The 17,432-nt window shown below is 41.2% G+C and overlaps 1 protein-coding gene across 1 annotated transcript; it reads left to right on the forward strand.

The window, feature by feature from the left end:
• The first annotated feature begins 8,369 nt into the window (after nucleotides 1-8,369).
• On the forward strand, nucleotides 8,370-15,210 carry LOC145437798 (sphingomyelin phosphodiesterase-like). The gene is made up of 4 exons (XM_080315100.1): nucleotides 8,370-8,821; nucleotides 9,432-10,299; nucleotides 11,635-11,836; nucleotides 14,373-15,210. Exons 1-4 carry the CDS (start codon nucleotides 8,426-8,428, stop codon nucleotides 14,734-14,736), a joined length of 1,830 nt encoding a protein of 609 aa, XP_080171226.1. The 5' UTR covers nucleotides 8,370-8,425; the 3' UTR covers nucleotides 14,737-15,210.
• The last annotated feature ends 2,222 nt before the right edge of the window (nucleotides 15,211-17,432 follow it).

Here is a 17,432-nt window from a genome sequence, read left to right on the forward strand (position 1 = left end):
AGGGTTGCCATACGTCCGGAATTTCCCGGACATGTCCGGAATTTCACTGAAAAATTTGCGTCCGGGAGGAATTTCTAAAATCTGCCTAAATGTCCGGAATTTTGAAGGCTTGAAGCAGGCTCAAAAGTTTTTCGTAAATCAACATAAACAATATTATTTTCAAGCAGATTAATGCTATTCAAAATTGTTCTTCACGCCGCGCGCGAGTTTGCAACGTATAAGGATATTATTATGGGCTTCAGGCACCACCCTCGCAAAAAAATGCAATCAAAATAAATATAAATAACCATCATTTACTGAAATAAGTCTGATTGTAATCGCAATTATAAGCTAACGGTATATTCCTAGAGTTGGTTAAGGCTGATTGGATGCTTCAATCACATACAGTGGCTCCAAATCTTGGAGTCGTCCGCCTTTATCTGGAGATCGCGATGATGTTGAACGTAATCAGCTTCCTATGCCGTGTGCAAGTTCGGGCAAGCTGAATTTTTTTAGTAATCTGCTTATCAAGTTTTGAGCTTTGCCATGGAACATTTTCTAGTGGGAAATGAGGTCGCGAGCATAAAAGGTTGGAAATCACCGGATTTGCGACCTGCTAGTGCAGTGGTTCTCTACCTTTTTTTGACGCGCCCCCCTTTTTAATAGTGAAAAATTTCGCGCCCCCCTTATCGTCATAGCACAAAATCCAACTGGGATGCTAGCAACCCCAACAGATTGTTTGGTGGTATGGTCGGTTATGAATGTTGATGAGAGAATAAAAATATGAAATTGCGTCTATATAGAGAAAAACTTTTTCAGGTGACCGCTTCTTCGCGCCCCCAGGTTGAGAACCCCTGTGCTAGTGCATTTTATAGTAGGCTAAGATATCGAATAATCAATATTATTGACAGAATTCATACATAAAATATAACAGTCAAATGCATATAGTAAGTGCTCACCAAGGTACATCGACTACCCTATGGTGGGCCAAAGATCAGTGCTTTTTGGGCGGAAGGGGGGGGGGGGTGTCGAGAAAAAAATGTTGTTTCGGACCTGATTAAAACACATACACAGATAGCCGCACCGACCTAACTGTATAGCAGGGCTGTCAAACACAATCCTGACAGCCCAGACACGGCCCACCAGATGATTTCATCCGGCCCGTGGAGTCATCTATTGCTAACCCTAGTAAGTAGCAATCACCAGAGCTCACATTACATATGGCCCAATTCATGACCTATGTTCCACTTCATTCCTGTATAGTGTATACAGTCGATGGGCAATGCTTTGCTAGTGTGACGTCATATTAACGGCCAATGTGTTACACCTCATTTTAAAATCCGCTAGGGGGCGCTAAAAAGTGTCCGGAATTTGCTTCACAAAAATATGGCAACCCTATTGTAGACGCCAAGGTCATTAAGCTCGTGGCAACTGGATTTTGCCTAGATACGTTTTTTTAAGCAACAAAATAACGTTGGAAAAGACATGCACGCTGAATTACTCTTAGCCTGCACCGTAATCAAAATCCGGGCAGGTGATGAAGGCATGGTACGGGCAGGAAATCACGATACACACGCGAAGTACCAATTCAGCTAAGTTGCTTGTGTTCAGATGTGTAGGTGCTTCAACTCTAGTAAGCTCAGATATCAAGCGGAATACAGTTCAACTTCTACTTTAATTTGCCCTTGCTGTTTGCAATTTGGTGTCGAGAACTTGTGCCCGTTGGGTTCCGAAGTGAAGCGCTACAATCAGGGATGGTGGAAGGTTCTGTGCGAACGCGAACCTCATGACGTCATATTGCTGATTCCATCCCTACATTCCAGGGAAGTGATAATTAATGTGCACGACCTAGCAACGACTCGGGCCACATAGTGTCACAATGCTGAAGTACATTCTGACTTTTGAAGCGTCGCCAAATGTATCAACAGGAGCAATCAAATGATATAATAATCCTATAAAATCAATATCTTCCGTCGCTTTGCCAACAATTTCGACGAGGACTTTTAAGGAAATATGAACTTACGCCTTGTAACGGTCGAGGCCTGACCGGACAATGTATCTGGCGTCTGAGTGTTGCTATACTTTGATATTGAGCAGAGTGTAAAACGGGTTTTACCTGTTTTAACAAGTTATACAGCAGTAGCCAACATCCTATGGGTCAGTCGCACGGATTTGATTTTTATGATACAATTAACATATAAAATCGAGATGGACCCCGTGCGCTTGCTAAATTTTTTACGTCAGACAACGATATCAATTTCATTAATTGGTTGAATAAACATCATTCGCTGACTACCTATACATGTAGCGTATTTCGCTCTTGATGTTGTGTGATTGCGGGCCAAGCTCACAGCAGAGTGTCACTAAATATCAACCAACAGAAAGTTGGATATTTCGAGCAAACTTTTGTAACAAAGCAGGTAAAATTTTAGAGATTGTCAAGGTTCATGCTCGTTTAGTGTTGATTTTGTATGCTGCCAGCGCTATGCACAGAGTGCAATAAATTTGAACCAAAGACGTTAAATGTTATAATGACTTGAAAATTGTAATATATGAAAAACGTTCACAGTGCAGAACGACTGAGCTATATAAACAGAAACTACCAAGCAGAGTTGGATCAATTGTAATTTGTAATTGTAATTGAATGTAATTAATTACATTTTTCAATGTAATTGTAATGTAATTGTAATTGAAGCATTTTTATTTTGTGTAATTGTAATTTGAAAAAAATTTTGCTCAATTACAATTTCAATTACATTAAATTGCTATTGAGACCTGACAAGCACAACATAAAATAATTGACTTATAATGCATTCTCTTTAAATGTCGACAAGGAATTTGCTGGATCCATTTGCGGCAGTGATGAGCATCGGAGCGGAGTCGGAGTGGATTCGGAGCGGAGTTTTGCCGATTTTGTGACAGTCGGAGCGGAGTCGGAGTTTACTAAAGATCTATTTTCGGAGAATTTCGGAGTATTGTAACTTTTGTCTCCGAAATCTTTGGATGGCTCTGACCAGAATACACTATCGATTACGATTACAAACCAAAACACAGACAGTTGACAACTTGTGAAGTTGTAATATGTATTGCCAAGTGCATAAAAATCAGCCATCTGCACTGCAATTGGGGACTGGAGAGTAAACAATACTATGAGGCCAACCATAGTATCACATGTATCATGTTGTACCATGCGTACCATGTACCAATGTACCATGCTTGCCACTGTTTCGGATACTTGACGAGATTCATCGGAGTATCTCGGAGTCTGGGATTGAGCTCTTCGGAGTCGGAGGGAGTTTTCCTCAGACACTTAAGTTGTCGGAGGGATTCGGAGTCTCGAAAAGCACTATCCGCTCATCACTGATTTGCGGAAGCCCTTGACTGCGCCCTTGCGGGCGAAGTTTTTTTAAATTTTTACCGCTATGCTGGCCTCGGCTGCCATTGTATAGAATTATTAGCTTACTAACCAACGGATGGATTCTCAACACGTGACTCACGATTGAATACGCCGAGAAGCGAACTGCTGAGCCGGCTAAAAGCAGCAGAATTGATAGTCCCATAGCTGGCGATCCAAGCGTCGAAATTTGATATGTTTTTGTCCCAATCGGAAGCTAGTGTCGCACTGATTCCGCAATAAAAGTATATTTCCAGGCAATGGTACCATCCCAAAATAGTCGTGAAAGTCTGGGAATCGGCATTGTTCTGAACAATCGCTGGGCGTAATTGGTCATTGTTGTGGTCATGCTGCTGCGGCGCTCTCACTTTTCAGAACAGTCGTCCTTAAACGGCTATTTTGGAGCAGTTACATTGCCCTGACGAGATTTTAATTTGTATTTTCGGAATTAGTGCATAGATAGCGTACGACAAAGACCAGATGCATCAAATTTTGACGCTTGGATCGCCAGCTCTAGGACTACAAGGTTTGCTGCTTTTAGCCGGCTCTGCAGTACGTTTGTCGGTGCATTCATCCGTGACTCACATCTTGCGCATCTATCCGTGGGTTGGCAATCTACAATACGATTTCAGATCACCATGCTGCATCGTTACTTCGTCTGGCTAACTAACCAGATCACTGGATATTATATAACGTCTCATCTACCTGGGCCTGGCTGCCTGGGCCTGGCTGCCCATCCAATAAGTCGCTGCTGAAGAGATTCGGCGTCCTAAACATAGAAGATATGCGGAAACTAGAAATCGCCAAGTTTATGTATCAGTTTCACTGCGGTCGTTGCCCCGAATATTTCAATGACTTCTTTACCTCTGAATCAAAAGCGCACAAGTACAACACACGCGCGTCCACGTCGTCCAAATATCATATGATCGACCGAAAAGATCATCGCTCCATCAAATATGCCGGACCTGATGTGTGGAACAGTATCCCGCCGGCCATCCGACAGTCGACGAGCATGTCCACATTCAAGTCGAAATACAAGCAATTACTACTAAATAAATACAGTCCATCCTCAAGATTACCGGACCACGACTGACCTATCAATCTCGCTTCCCATGACATGCCGCGCGCCCTATTTCTTGTCGCATTCCTTTTCTACACTATCTTCTTTACCTTCATTCAGTGTGCATGCCTCCTCTTTACATCGCCTAGGCCAAGGTGGGTGTCAGATTCCATAGACTACTCCTTGTCGCTTCGACATCTTCCTGTCTTTTCATTGTATCGCATTTTTGTGGTGTATTGAACTGATAAAATTGCTAATAAACCAATGATGAATGATGATGAATGATTCTGGTCGCATTACTAAGTACCAGTACCAATAGACGAAATCCCAATAGGGTGGTTACTTCACTGTTCTTCGAAATTACAATGAAATGTCGGTGTTGGCCGTCTGAGTCCCGAGTCATATGACTTGGTTCGAGTCATGCGCAATATGACTCGAGTCCAAGTCGAGTCAATACACAGATTGACTCGAGTCGAGTCGAGTCATTTCCGTATTTTGAGAAAATGACTCGAGTCAAGTCGAGTCATCAGAAAATCGTGACTCGAGTCATTACAACCCTGACGTGAACCTCTAAATTTCCAAGGTTTACACACAGAACGCGAACGTGAACCTCACGTTCACACCATCTCTAGCTACAATGCTGCAGGACTTTGGTCAGGCCACATGGTTACCGGCCCTCGATCTGACGTATCAACCTCTTGTTGCATCGCCTGGGCCCAGGCAGGTGATTTCAAAGACTACAAGTCGTTTTAAAACTTTCCTGTCTTTTCATTTGATCACGGTGTTTCGAAATGATTGAAAACTGATTCTGATGCAATTGAACTTAAGCTTCCTTCTCTCTTTTATGTTCCAAACATCAAATCATTCTAGAAGCGAATGGTTGGTCACTTAACCTGTCCCTTGAGAAGCGTGAGCAACAATGCAGAATGACTATTCGGAGTTTGCTGCCAACCACATGTGAAACAGTCTCTATGATATGTGTTGTTTGAAAGCCAGCTCGTCAGCTGTCAATCAAGTATCGTACGATTATGGAGCAAGGTGCAGCGCGTTGTGTTATGTAATGTGTATGTCTAATTGCCAGGGTTGTAATGACTCGAGTCATGACTCGACTCGAGTCAGACTCGAGTCACGATTTTTTTACGACTCGACTTGACTCGAGTCATTTTCTTGAAATGGGAAAATGACTCGACTCGACTCGAGTCAATATTTGGATTGACTCGACTTGTACTCGAGTCATTACGCATGACTCGACCCAAGTCATTGACTCGGCTTATTATATATGACTTGAAGATGAAGAAATTTGCGAATCATAACGGCTAGATCAACGCATCCGACGAATTCTGCCGACATCGCTATTTGTCACCACTGCTTTCGTTGCACTTGTCGGATATCAGATATGCCGCCGTAAAAACAACAGAAAATGATACATAGTAGCAATGCATTGTACAAAATCGTCCAGTGATGAAGAGGTAATAGATCCTCCGCGAATAACGTACTCAAGACTTTTCAATTATACAAGCAAACAATTGAATCAAAGTTCAATTAGAGCCAATGAAATGACTCAGATGGTGAAGAGACTGATAAGCTCATGTGTAGATTTGAAAGCGATGATTCTTTGCATTTTGGGCGACTAGAAAGAATGAGTATTCAATGCTCTTCAGTGTGGTTCAAAAATGCTTGTCAATTCCTGCATCTAGTGCACTAGTGGAACGTGTATTCAGTAGATGTGGATTCATTCTACGGCCATGCCGCTTTAACATATTTGAGGATCTCCTTTCCACATTAGTATTTTTGAGGTGTAACTCATTGATTTGATCTGCTGTCTGTGAAAACACACAATGCCCCTCGTCCATTTGACGTTTTGTTAGGTATGTGCATTGTGCACGTGAGTAATAATGAATGGCTAATGTTGTTTGATGTTTGTACAATATGGCTGTTCTAAAATAACTTATTTTTTATTTTACTGGGTGGTTACTTGATAAAATTGTTATGTTGCATAAAAGGAACACTGAATCTGGCTTAATTTGAAAAAAGTGGAATCAATGATGTGAGAGGAGAATATTTTGGATTTGAAAATAAATGGTGTATTTTAGTGAGAAATTCTTTCATATAATATAATTACATAGTAGTAAGCCGACTATTTTTTCATATCCAAACCATTCTACTCTAATAACTTCACGTTTTCTAGTTGGAATTGAGTCAAATTTGCTATGAATCATATTTTACACAATGTAACAATATCATGAGATAGCCGGTAAAATTCGAAAATCTCTATTTGTAATTAGCCTAAAATTTTCTTTCATAGCATTGCTTTCTACTGGTTGGAATTGAGCCAAATTTGATTTTTTAGGCAATCTAGCAATTTTAAGAAGTAGCCGGAAAATTTGAAAAAATGTTTTTGAACAGCCCCATTGTACAATTATTTCTCCAATGCTGTAATTGCGATGTAGTCTGTGATGCAATTGGGAAAACCTTTCGTATAATCAAAAGGTATCTGTTCTGTTATCACTGCACTATGCACATAGTTGCATGCACGCTTTTACAGCATGCTGGCCTGTTGTAAATACCTCTACATAAACATGCATCTATTGATTCTCTATCAACTAATATCTTGACGTGAATTTGTTGGTTCTCTGTATGTAGACGTGAATTCGTTGGTTCTCTATCAGCTATTCGTGAGCTATCGTCGATGTGTTCATAATAAAAACTGAATGCTTGTATTGGTGATGTAGCAGACTGACAAGAGAGATATTTGCTTTTAAATTCTAAGATTAGTAAAGTTATCTTTAGCATCGGTAAATGAGGTCAGGACCTGTCCGTTATCTGCCTAAATAAACACGTGGCCAAGACTCTGATAGGGACAAAATGAGCATGTTTCGCAAACAGGGAATTCGATATCACCCAAGCAGGATTGAAAACATGAGTTGAACATGACTTCAATACTGTGACTTGGACTCGACTCGAGTCATAACACCATGACTCGGACTTGACCCTTTAAACGGTGACTTGGACTCGGACTCGAGTCTGTGATAAATTGAAAATGACTCGACTCGACTCGAGTCAAAACCACAAAAGTATGATTGACTCGTGACTCGGAACCATGTGACTTGGTTACAACCCTGCTAATTGCATTGTATAATTATATTGTATAGATAGCATTTTAAACTTAAATATTGCTATAAACAGCATGTCAATATAATAAATAAGTATCAATAATAAATAATAAATATAAACTATGTTAAAGTGCAGTGCAGAGTGAAGATCTTGCAAGCGTCTCGGCTCGGCAATTGGAGGGTACTACGGTGTGTAATTGGCCTTTGGCCAATACGTGTACCCTGTACGCAGGTTATGTCATAATGTGCCATGTGGCACATTTGGAGCCAAATTTTCGCTTTTTCGTGCAGGCTGGAACTGGAATCTTACCTTCGACACATTGGAATCACTTTTTCACTTTTGGCTTCCTTCAATAAATATATTAAAACTTATATTCTCATATTAACAGACTAAATGTGCAGCAAGTGTCGCAGTTCTGTTGTCGCATCTTGCCATCTGAGTTTAACTAATTGATAGTTTTCAGCTTTTACAAATTCGAAGTATATACCTACAAAGTTATTTCCACATGAAATTATAATTACAATAATTAGCCTGACTGAGCTCGCGAAAACTTTAAAATTAAGTTTAGTTCACATAAAATCATACGGTAGTTTATATTCTCGTACCATAAGTACGAGAATGGAAAATGTCTGTGCAGCAGGCTTGGCTCGTTTCGCATGATACAGTTATCATCCTGTCGCATTAACAAGAAAAATATAAATTAGGTTCTAAGAATTGAAATTAGAGCAGAGAAAGTTTTCACAAATTAGATTAGAATTAGAATACCGGCATTTCACTGTATTTAGTCTAATTAGACTACAATTAGGCTACCTAGTTGTCCAAGTCTGGTTTCCATCATATATTTTCACAGATATTAAAGAAATTCTGTATACACCTCCATGTGTGGCATGATATTCTTCATAAAAATTTTACTTCTCACGTCATTATTCGTGAGCGTTTTTTCCGTTCCTCTGCGGGTTATTTCCAAGCAAGCCGCTCTTCGACATGATGATTTCAGTCAGGATGATGAGACGATGGAGTATTCAAAAATCATGAGCAAAATTGCAGTAGTTGGATCTCATTCAGACGAGGCTCTATTCAAGGAGAATTCACTCCGCGGCATTGGTTTGAAATGCTCCGCTTGCAAAGTAGCGTTGGATTACGCCCTTTGGAAATTCCGGCAGCCCAACGGCAGTTATAACGGACTGCCAGAGTTCATAGACAGTCTTTGTAAACGTCTGGAGATTGAGAGCAATGTTGTCTGTGACGGGATCGTTTCAGCATACAAGCCCGTGGTAAGTTTCGTGGAAAAAGGAATACTTTTGCACGACGGACTTGTACAAACTATACCATTCTGGTTAGTTGAGGGTCAACTAACTAGTCTTTCTTGAGTAGTTCTAGTTACGGATTTTAAAAGTGAATAGTTCTAGTTCTAGTAATAGTTTTTAGTTCTAGTTCTAGTAATAGTTTTTTTAAAGTGACTAGTTCTAGTTCTAATTCTAGTTCTAGTTGCACAATTTGAAAAGTAAGTAGTTGTAGTTCTAGTTGCTATAGTTTCGAAATGTGACTTGTTCTATTTAAGCATTTTGAAAAGTGACTAGTTTAAGTTCTAGTTGCATATTTTGAAAAGTTAGTAGGTCTTGACTAGTACAGTTTGAAAATTTGTAGGCTATAGTTGTAGTTCAAGTTGCTAGTTTTGAGAGATGGCTAGTTTTGACAAGAGACTAGTTCTGGTTCTTGTTGCGGGTTTTGAAAATATGACTAGTTCTTGTTGTAGTTGTTTCTATTGAAAAGTGAGTAGTTCCTAGTTTTGAAACTGTGAATTGAATTCTAGTTCTAGTTGCGCATTTTGAAAACCCAGTTGTTAGTAGAAGGCTGCTGAGCAACCACTATTTGTTTTCTCAGGTGCTGACCCTTCTGCGAGATCTGCAACTCACCGGCGCTGAAGTTTGCGGCTTGATTCTTCCAACAACGTGTTATTCGCCCGATCTCTCTTGGAACAAAATGAAATGGAATGTGACCCTACCCCCAAAAATACAGACTAATTCATCAGTCCAAGTCCGCAGTAACCACGGGGTGACATCAACCTTGAAAGTGTTGCAGCTATCAGATATACATGTAGATGCAAAATATACTCCTGGTTCTACGATAGACTGTTCTGAACCACTGTGTTGTCGTGATAATAAAGCCACAACTACAAATCCGAATTCTGCAGGGTATTGGGGTAGTTTGGGAAGCTGCGACACTCCATACTGGACTCTTGAATTACTTTTGAAACACTTGTCCAAAAAGACATACGATTATATCATCTGGACTGGAGATTTACCGGCCCATAATGACTGGGGTCAGAGTAGGCAGGACCAGGTCACGGATCTGTACAACTTGACAACGTTACTTTTGCAATATTTCCCGGGAACTCAAATATTTCCATCACTGGGCAATCATGAAAGTTTTCCAGTCAATAACTTCCCGCCGCAGTACATCAACGGCAGTAATTCAGTGTCTTGGCTTTACGACGCTTTACAAAAAGCGTGGTCGCCATGGTTACCTAAGGATGCCCTCGAAACAGTGTCAAAATCCGGTTTCTACACGGTACTCGTCCGGCCCAAATTTCGGATTGTTTCCCTCAATATGAATTACTGCAACCAGCAGAACTGGTGGATGCTTATCAACCCCGTGGACCCCAATCGGGAATTGGAATGGCTTGTTGCGGTTCTGACGCAAGCGGAAAAGATGGGCGAAAAGGTTCATATCTTGGGACATATCCCACCAGGTTGGTGATTGTAACGGAGTAATTCTACTGAACTAAATATTGATATTTTGATTAGTTCTTACCTTGTTAGTTCATTTCCTCTTCATCGTCAGCAATTTCAGCGTGTAAAGTATTTTATTTGTGAATGATATCACCATTAGGGTGGAGTGAAAAAAAAGAAAAATTTGAATTTCAAAAAGTGCCTTTGATATTTGGTCCCAAATCTCGCATGGATTACTTCTATCATCAATTCAGGTTCCTGCACCCTCTAGTGGCCGTGCAATTTCACCGAACGAGCCGGAAATAGCTAATTTTGTCATATCTTGATAACCGCTCATGCTAGAAAGCTAGTTTTGGGCTTAAAAGCAGCGCAAGCAACATGTTTCTATTTCACTTCCATAGACCTTTGTCTTGAAAATGTGCAGAAAAAAAGTTACAAGCAAGTTATGGATTTTTAGACCTCCATTAAAATGTCGGTTGGTTTTACCAAGTTTGCGATGCCAATTTGCATGTTACCATTCATTGCATTGCTGCTGTAACAACAAAATCTTGTTTGGCGGACCTATGAGTTGATTTTTATATCAACCTAACATGATTTTGATTGGTAGAGAGAATGATTGAACTTCGTCATACTACATCATCACAAACCTTTATGATATGAAATTGGTGATAAGGATATCTTCCTGTTCAACTCTGCAACAAACGATAAGCTTAGATTGTTCAAAAAGTCTACTTCAATGGAGCTGGTTATTATTTAGCTAATCAGTGTCATCATTATCTTTTATTAATTAGTGATTTCTATCAAATTTGATGGGTAGCATGATATTAGGCAAGCTAATAATCTCATCATTGAAGACCAGTAATCAGGAATAAAAAGTAATACTTGAACAACCCTACTCATCACTGATCAGTGACAACCTCTGATTAAGATGACTCTGTGGAACAGTATCCCGCCGGCCATCCGACAGTCGACGAGCATGTCCACATTCAAGTCGAAATACAAGCAATTACTACTAAATAAATACAGTCCATCCTCAAGATTACCGGACCACGACTGACCTATCGATCTCGCTTCCCATGACATGCCGCCCTATTTTCTTGTCGCATTCTTTTTCTATACTATCTTCTTTACCTTCATTTAGTGTGCATGCCTCCTCTTTACATCGCCTAGGCCAAGGTGGGTGTCAGATTCCATAGACTACTCCTTGTCGCTTCGACATCTTCCTGTCATTTCATTGTATCGCATTTTTGTGGTGTATTGAACTGATAAAATTGCTAATAAACCCAATGATGAGCTAAAAAAAAAAAAAGTTGAGTAGCTAGCCAATGAAACAATGACATGGTTTTATTTGTCAGGTTCCAGTGACTGTCTTCCGGTGTGGAGCGGAAATTATTACAAAATCGTCAACCGATTCAAAGACACGATTACGGCCCAATTTTTCGGACACACGCATTTTGACGAAATGGAAATCTTTTATGACGAGAATGGAGTCGCCACCAACGTAGCTTATATCGCACCGAGCGTCACCACCTATGCTGACTTGCATCCCGGCTACAGGTTTGTTTTAGTAACTGAAGCTGTTGTTCTCGGGCATACGTGGTCAAAGTAGTCAATTGTTGGTACTGAAGTAGAAGTTACACCGTAAATTTCTACTCAATTACAAGTACAATTAGCGATGCGATGACACTACGAATAGGTGTAACAGGCAATTTCGGCCATTTGCTATGGTAATTTCACTGGAAAAAAGTGATGCAGCTTATCCCAACAACGACATTCTACTTTTAAAATTCTGAGTGGAAAAAGCAAGTAATTTTCCTTAAAAATGACTTCATTCATAAAAGTGTAACAACGTATCACAAAACAACTTTCTACTTTTAATATTTAAATTGTAAAAATCAAGTAATTTTTCTTACACTATTGAGTAGAAGTGGAAATATTCAAAGAATATAGGTCCTTAAGCAATGCTAGTAGGCAAATATACTTCAGTAAAAGTACTACTTTGTTGCTGACTGCCGTTGCTCTCTTGGCAAGTTTTTTGGCCAGTGGTTCCCAAACTCTTTAAGCATATGGCACACTTTGAAAATTATAAACACTTGCGACACACTTGCAAGAAAGTTACTTTTTGAAATTCATACCGACATATATACGACCGAATAAGACTACAAACTTTATCAGCATTTCGTTGTCCATTCCGAGCAGTCTCTCTCATGTACAGCTTTAAATTTGAGTCAGTACTAGGCACATCGTCATGGAGATGCACATGGCAATAAAATTATGATTGCTTTTGCACCCATGATGAAGGATTTGGAAGAAGACAGCCACAACATTTCCATTTTTTGGAAACAGCGTTTTTGTAAATTAATGAGTTGTTCTACAGAAATATTGCTTGATTCACCGCTTCGAAATGGAGTAACTGCCCAGCTAAATTTGTGGACAAAAAATTCTGAGAAGTAATATTGAATCGAGTAATAATTTTACTGATTCGACTCGAACAGTAAAAGACGAGTTTTTCGAGTACTGAAATTTTACGCTCCCGGCAACTGAAAGTTAATTTACCAACTAGGATTATAGTTTTGATACTGAGGAAGCCTTGAAACCTTGATTGGCCGTGTTGCAGCATACGAGACATAGACCAAAGCTACGAACTTTACTGGAAGTAATACATTTCCGAAGTCGTGATCATCCCACAACATTGTCAACAATTGCCATGAGATCGGTATGTTCGAAAAAATGCCAAAGTATCTTTAATGTAATGCATAACAGGTATCATGTTCTTTGTGGTGACATAAAAGGATCGAATCACTCAGGTACTCAATTTTGCCCAGCCCTAATTATGACATAAGAGATCAGGCGCGTATCCAGAGCGCGAAAAAGGGGGGGGGTTTGCGTTACGAAATTTCCTATTATGACGTCATCATTACAATTACTCGTCTCAGCGCCATGGCGAATATTTACGATATTGTATAGTTTAATAATAAAAAGAGATTTGCGGTGAGTGGGAGATGTACGAATACGATACAGACATTGCCTGAAAATCGCGTTTCTTTTACGGTATGATTGAAAGAAATTCGTAATTGCTCACATTTAGTCATGAGCCAGCAAACGCCGCCCGTCTCCAAGCGCCTAGTTCCGGCCAGAGATGCGCGATTTTGTTGGGTTTTGACGATATTATGCGCACGGTCGGTAGTATCGCAGCGGACGAACCAGCGCGGAATAAGGCGGTAGCATAAACGAGGGCGATCGCAATCGCCACAGAGAGGTGTGGTGTGAACAGTGTACGTCGTACACGAATGTGTGCTTTTCGATGGATTTACTAGCCTCACGGCTGAGCGTGTAGTACGCGCGAAGGTAATTAGACTTTAATTGCAAATACGCAAGTCAGTCAATTAATACGGAGCACACACTGGGATAATAACTTGATCGACAGAGAAACTTGTCAGCCGATATAATTAGGTTAACTTTACTACTAGGCCTACTCAATTCTCCCGTTCAGCGACAACACAGGCCTGTATTTGGACGCCAGCAAGCCACCTAACAATCGGGAACGTGGATTGCTAGGCTTGTAGCGGTTTTAGTCCCCTTAAATAACATTAACACGCCATATTCGCCTTCTCATACGTAAAAACGAATATGTTAAACTAATAAATTAGCAAATATTAGAGGCTATATTTTGCATCAATTTTTAGGATTTTGAAAAGGGGGGGTTCCGACCCCCTAAACCCCCCCCCTGGATACGCCACTGTAAGAGATACCAAAGTCGTCGCCAATGCCATGATTGGTTCCATTGTAATGGTCGTATGTGCTCACTGCTTAGTTATCAGCTATGAAGCAGTTAGAGCTCTTTCAAGTTGCATATGCTGGCATGCATGCCTCATTAATAAAAAATACAAAGCTTTTCTCTAACATTACAAAAAGATTCGTGGCACACCTGGGAACCAGTGGCGGCACACAGTTTGGGAATTACTGATATAGGCCTTTTAGGGGCACAAATTGGCAAAATATGCTTGAAAAGTCCGGAAAATGACTAGTACTTTTCTTGGCAACTGTTTTCGCGACTAGAAATAGTTAATAAATATGTTTTCTGTCATTTCAGAGAATACACAATGGACGGATTTGACACTGGAAGCGAATGGACGGTCCTGGACCACGACACGTTCATTCTTAACTTGACCGAAGCCAACAGTTTACCGAAAGATCAAAATCCTACTTGGAAATACCTTTATTCTGCAAAATCCGCATATAACCTCACTGATCTAACCCCGTCAAGTTGGGCGTCTCGTGTTGAATCCTGGTCATCGGATTATAGCAGCTATTTCCAGACATACTATTATCACTATTACAAAGGAAACCCTCCAGCAAAGACATGTGATGCAGCCTGTAAACAGAAATTGCTGTGCGACATCAAAACTGCCAAGTCTGGGGATTCAGATGAGCTATGCGCGAGTCTGTATACTTGAATACACTGTGGCAGAGATTCTACCTCCTTCACATAGCAAATGACACCCTTTCTCTTCTTTACCACTGTGGAATTGTGTGTAGTGTCTTTCTGTATTGATCAGTCTCATTTTATGCAGTTGTCCGTGAAGGCCTAAATTAGATTATCTCGGCTGGAGGCAAGGTCTTCTAATGAAGTGTGACTTGACCTATTTACGCTATTGCAAGTAACACTGAAGATTTATTCTAATAGATTGTCTATTTTCTTCTTTCTAATCAGTCAATGCATAGTGGCATACATCTGCGTTCGTCGTTCAAAGATTCAGTAATCTATTAATTCTGCATCTGTGGTAACGAACTGCAATAATGTCGATGACCCATAGTAAAACATTCCTGTATTGAAATTAGTCGGGCAAAACATAACTTTTAGCCTTCCCCAGCATTGTTTTTGGGGTCGGCTTTTGCTCAGATGAACAAATACAATCCATCCAACTTTGCAGCTGCGTGTTGTGGGGAGGACAGGAACGGTGCTTTCATAGATCCGCTGTCTCATCTCTCAAGTATTGTGAATTCCTGGAAGTGTTGAGATCACTGAGCTATATCAACAGAGATCAGTGGTGGCCTGGGCGAGACTTCCCGGGGCCTCCTGTAAGTATACTATGTAACATAACATGGTTGGGTTATATTTTTGATCTGAACAAGTCACACACAATGTACATGCGATAAGACACAATGCGATGTCATGAACAGATAGGAGGATGTAGAACGACACGCATCAGTAGCGATCCTTTACTCTAACATCCACCTCGGCCTAGAGTGCCCGATGTCACAGTTCTTTTTCGATGATGATCTCTTTGAAGCCGCGGCCCTTTCTACTAGTTCTTTTCCCTTCATTGTGAGTGCTTTCTTTCGTCGGGTCTTTTTCTGGGCTTTTTTTGTCGTCGTAAGAACGGCAACGGCAGGGGAAGAGGAGCCCAGAGAAACCTCCGACGGGAATCGAACGCGGTTCGCCTGCGTGCTGGGCGCTTATCGTAACCGCTACACTATCTCCCCTGCTAATCACAGCTTATGAGAGCTCAGCCCCCCGGACCTCCCTTTTGCATCTACTGTCACCATTTTAATACTAGTGCGCCATATGGAACGGCGGTACGTGATGCGTATATGACACTAAAACTCGGCTTTGGAGCAGGCCGGAATGTTGAATTGCTATAGCTCCTGAGCCTTATTTTATCATACATTTTCAAATTATAAACGAAGTGAACCAGTTAACTATAGCTCATGCCTTCGTGTTGAAGATGTATGGCATGTGGCGTGAAATAATAGACTAGGATTCAACTGCTGTGGGCTAAATAGACCCACACTACTCTGGAAAGCTATCGGCTGATATTAGCGATTAGCCAGCACACCACGTCAAGGTTTGAGCCAGGCGCTGGATTAGGTCATATCGACGATTGCACGGTTGAAAGGATAGACTACATCAAAACTAATTACCTCTACCGCATGCAAAGACTTGATGATTATCGGGATATGTGACTTTTCTAACAAATGCAGAGAGTTGATGATTGACCAAAGAGGGGGCCCGTCGACAACCCCAAAAGTCACCAGTGGTTGAGATACTGCTTCATTCGTAATATTTAAAATTTCATCAGATCATACCACCAAAAGATGGCGTGGGAGATAGTGTAGTGCAGGGGTCACCAACCTTTTTGCAACCAAGGGCTACTTTTGGGTACTGATTGCAGTGACGGGCTGCCATTTACTCCCACCGTTTACCCGTACCAGATTGAATTTCCGCTTTGATATTCATAACACTGGGCAGGAATCACATTGCGGTAAGAATCCTACGAGAGTCTTCTAAATCAAAACATCACATTTCAACCAGCTAAGCACTAAGACCTTTTAAGAAATCACGAATTACTTCGCACCGTGTCTATATACATAAATTATACAGCAACAGTCAAGTCAAATTTTAAAATAAATTATGTCACACTTTAGACTGGACACCATGTTATCTGTTTAGTCAGTGGCAGGCCTGACATTGCATGCAATCAACTAGTGCGCTGTACTGTATGTAACGAGTTTTGTATACCTCGGTATTGACGTCGCTGACTCTGGAAAAGCGCTCAAGGCGAGGCGAGCAAAGGCCTGGGGCGCGGCAAGACGGCTACATAGCCTCTTCCACTCAAGTGCCTCAACCCAGCTCAAGACCCGCATCTTCCGTGCCACTGTCGAGCAGGTTCTTCTCTACGGAATAGAAGCACTCACGCTGACAGAAAAGCTGGCTAAGACACTCAACGCCAACTACGATGCACTCCTCCGCTACGCACTCGGCATCCACCACCCGGAGCACATATATCCACCAATGCTCTGCGCAAACTCACAAAAACAGTCCCATGCCGTTTGCTGGCTGCTGAACGACGCTTACGCTTAATCGGTCATCTAGTGCGGCATCAAGACGATCAACCAGCCGCCGCCATCATCAACCACATTCCGACGGAGCCATGGCGCAGAGGTGGCTGGAATAGAACCACATGGCGCTCAACAATAGAGACCGAGCTAGCGCAACGCGGGCTATCGCTCGAAGACGCCCACGACCGCCCACGATGGAGGCGCTTAATAAGGGCCGAAAACTCATTATCTTGATGTTCGTTTGTTTCCTGTTTTCTTTTGCCCTTTTATTTAATTGAAAGACGATATATATATATACTGTAGGAGGATG

The sequence above is a fragment of the Botryllus schlosseri genome, chromosome 4 (assembly GCF_051294905.1).
Source record: "Botryllus schlosseri isolate E-star chromosome 4, Bs_hap1, whole genome shotgun sequence".
NCBI lineage: Eukaryota > Metazoa > Chordata > Ascidiacea > Stolidobranchia > Styelidae > Botryllus > Botryllus schlosseri.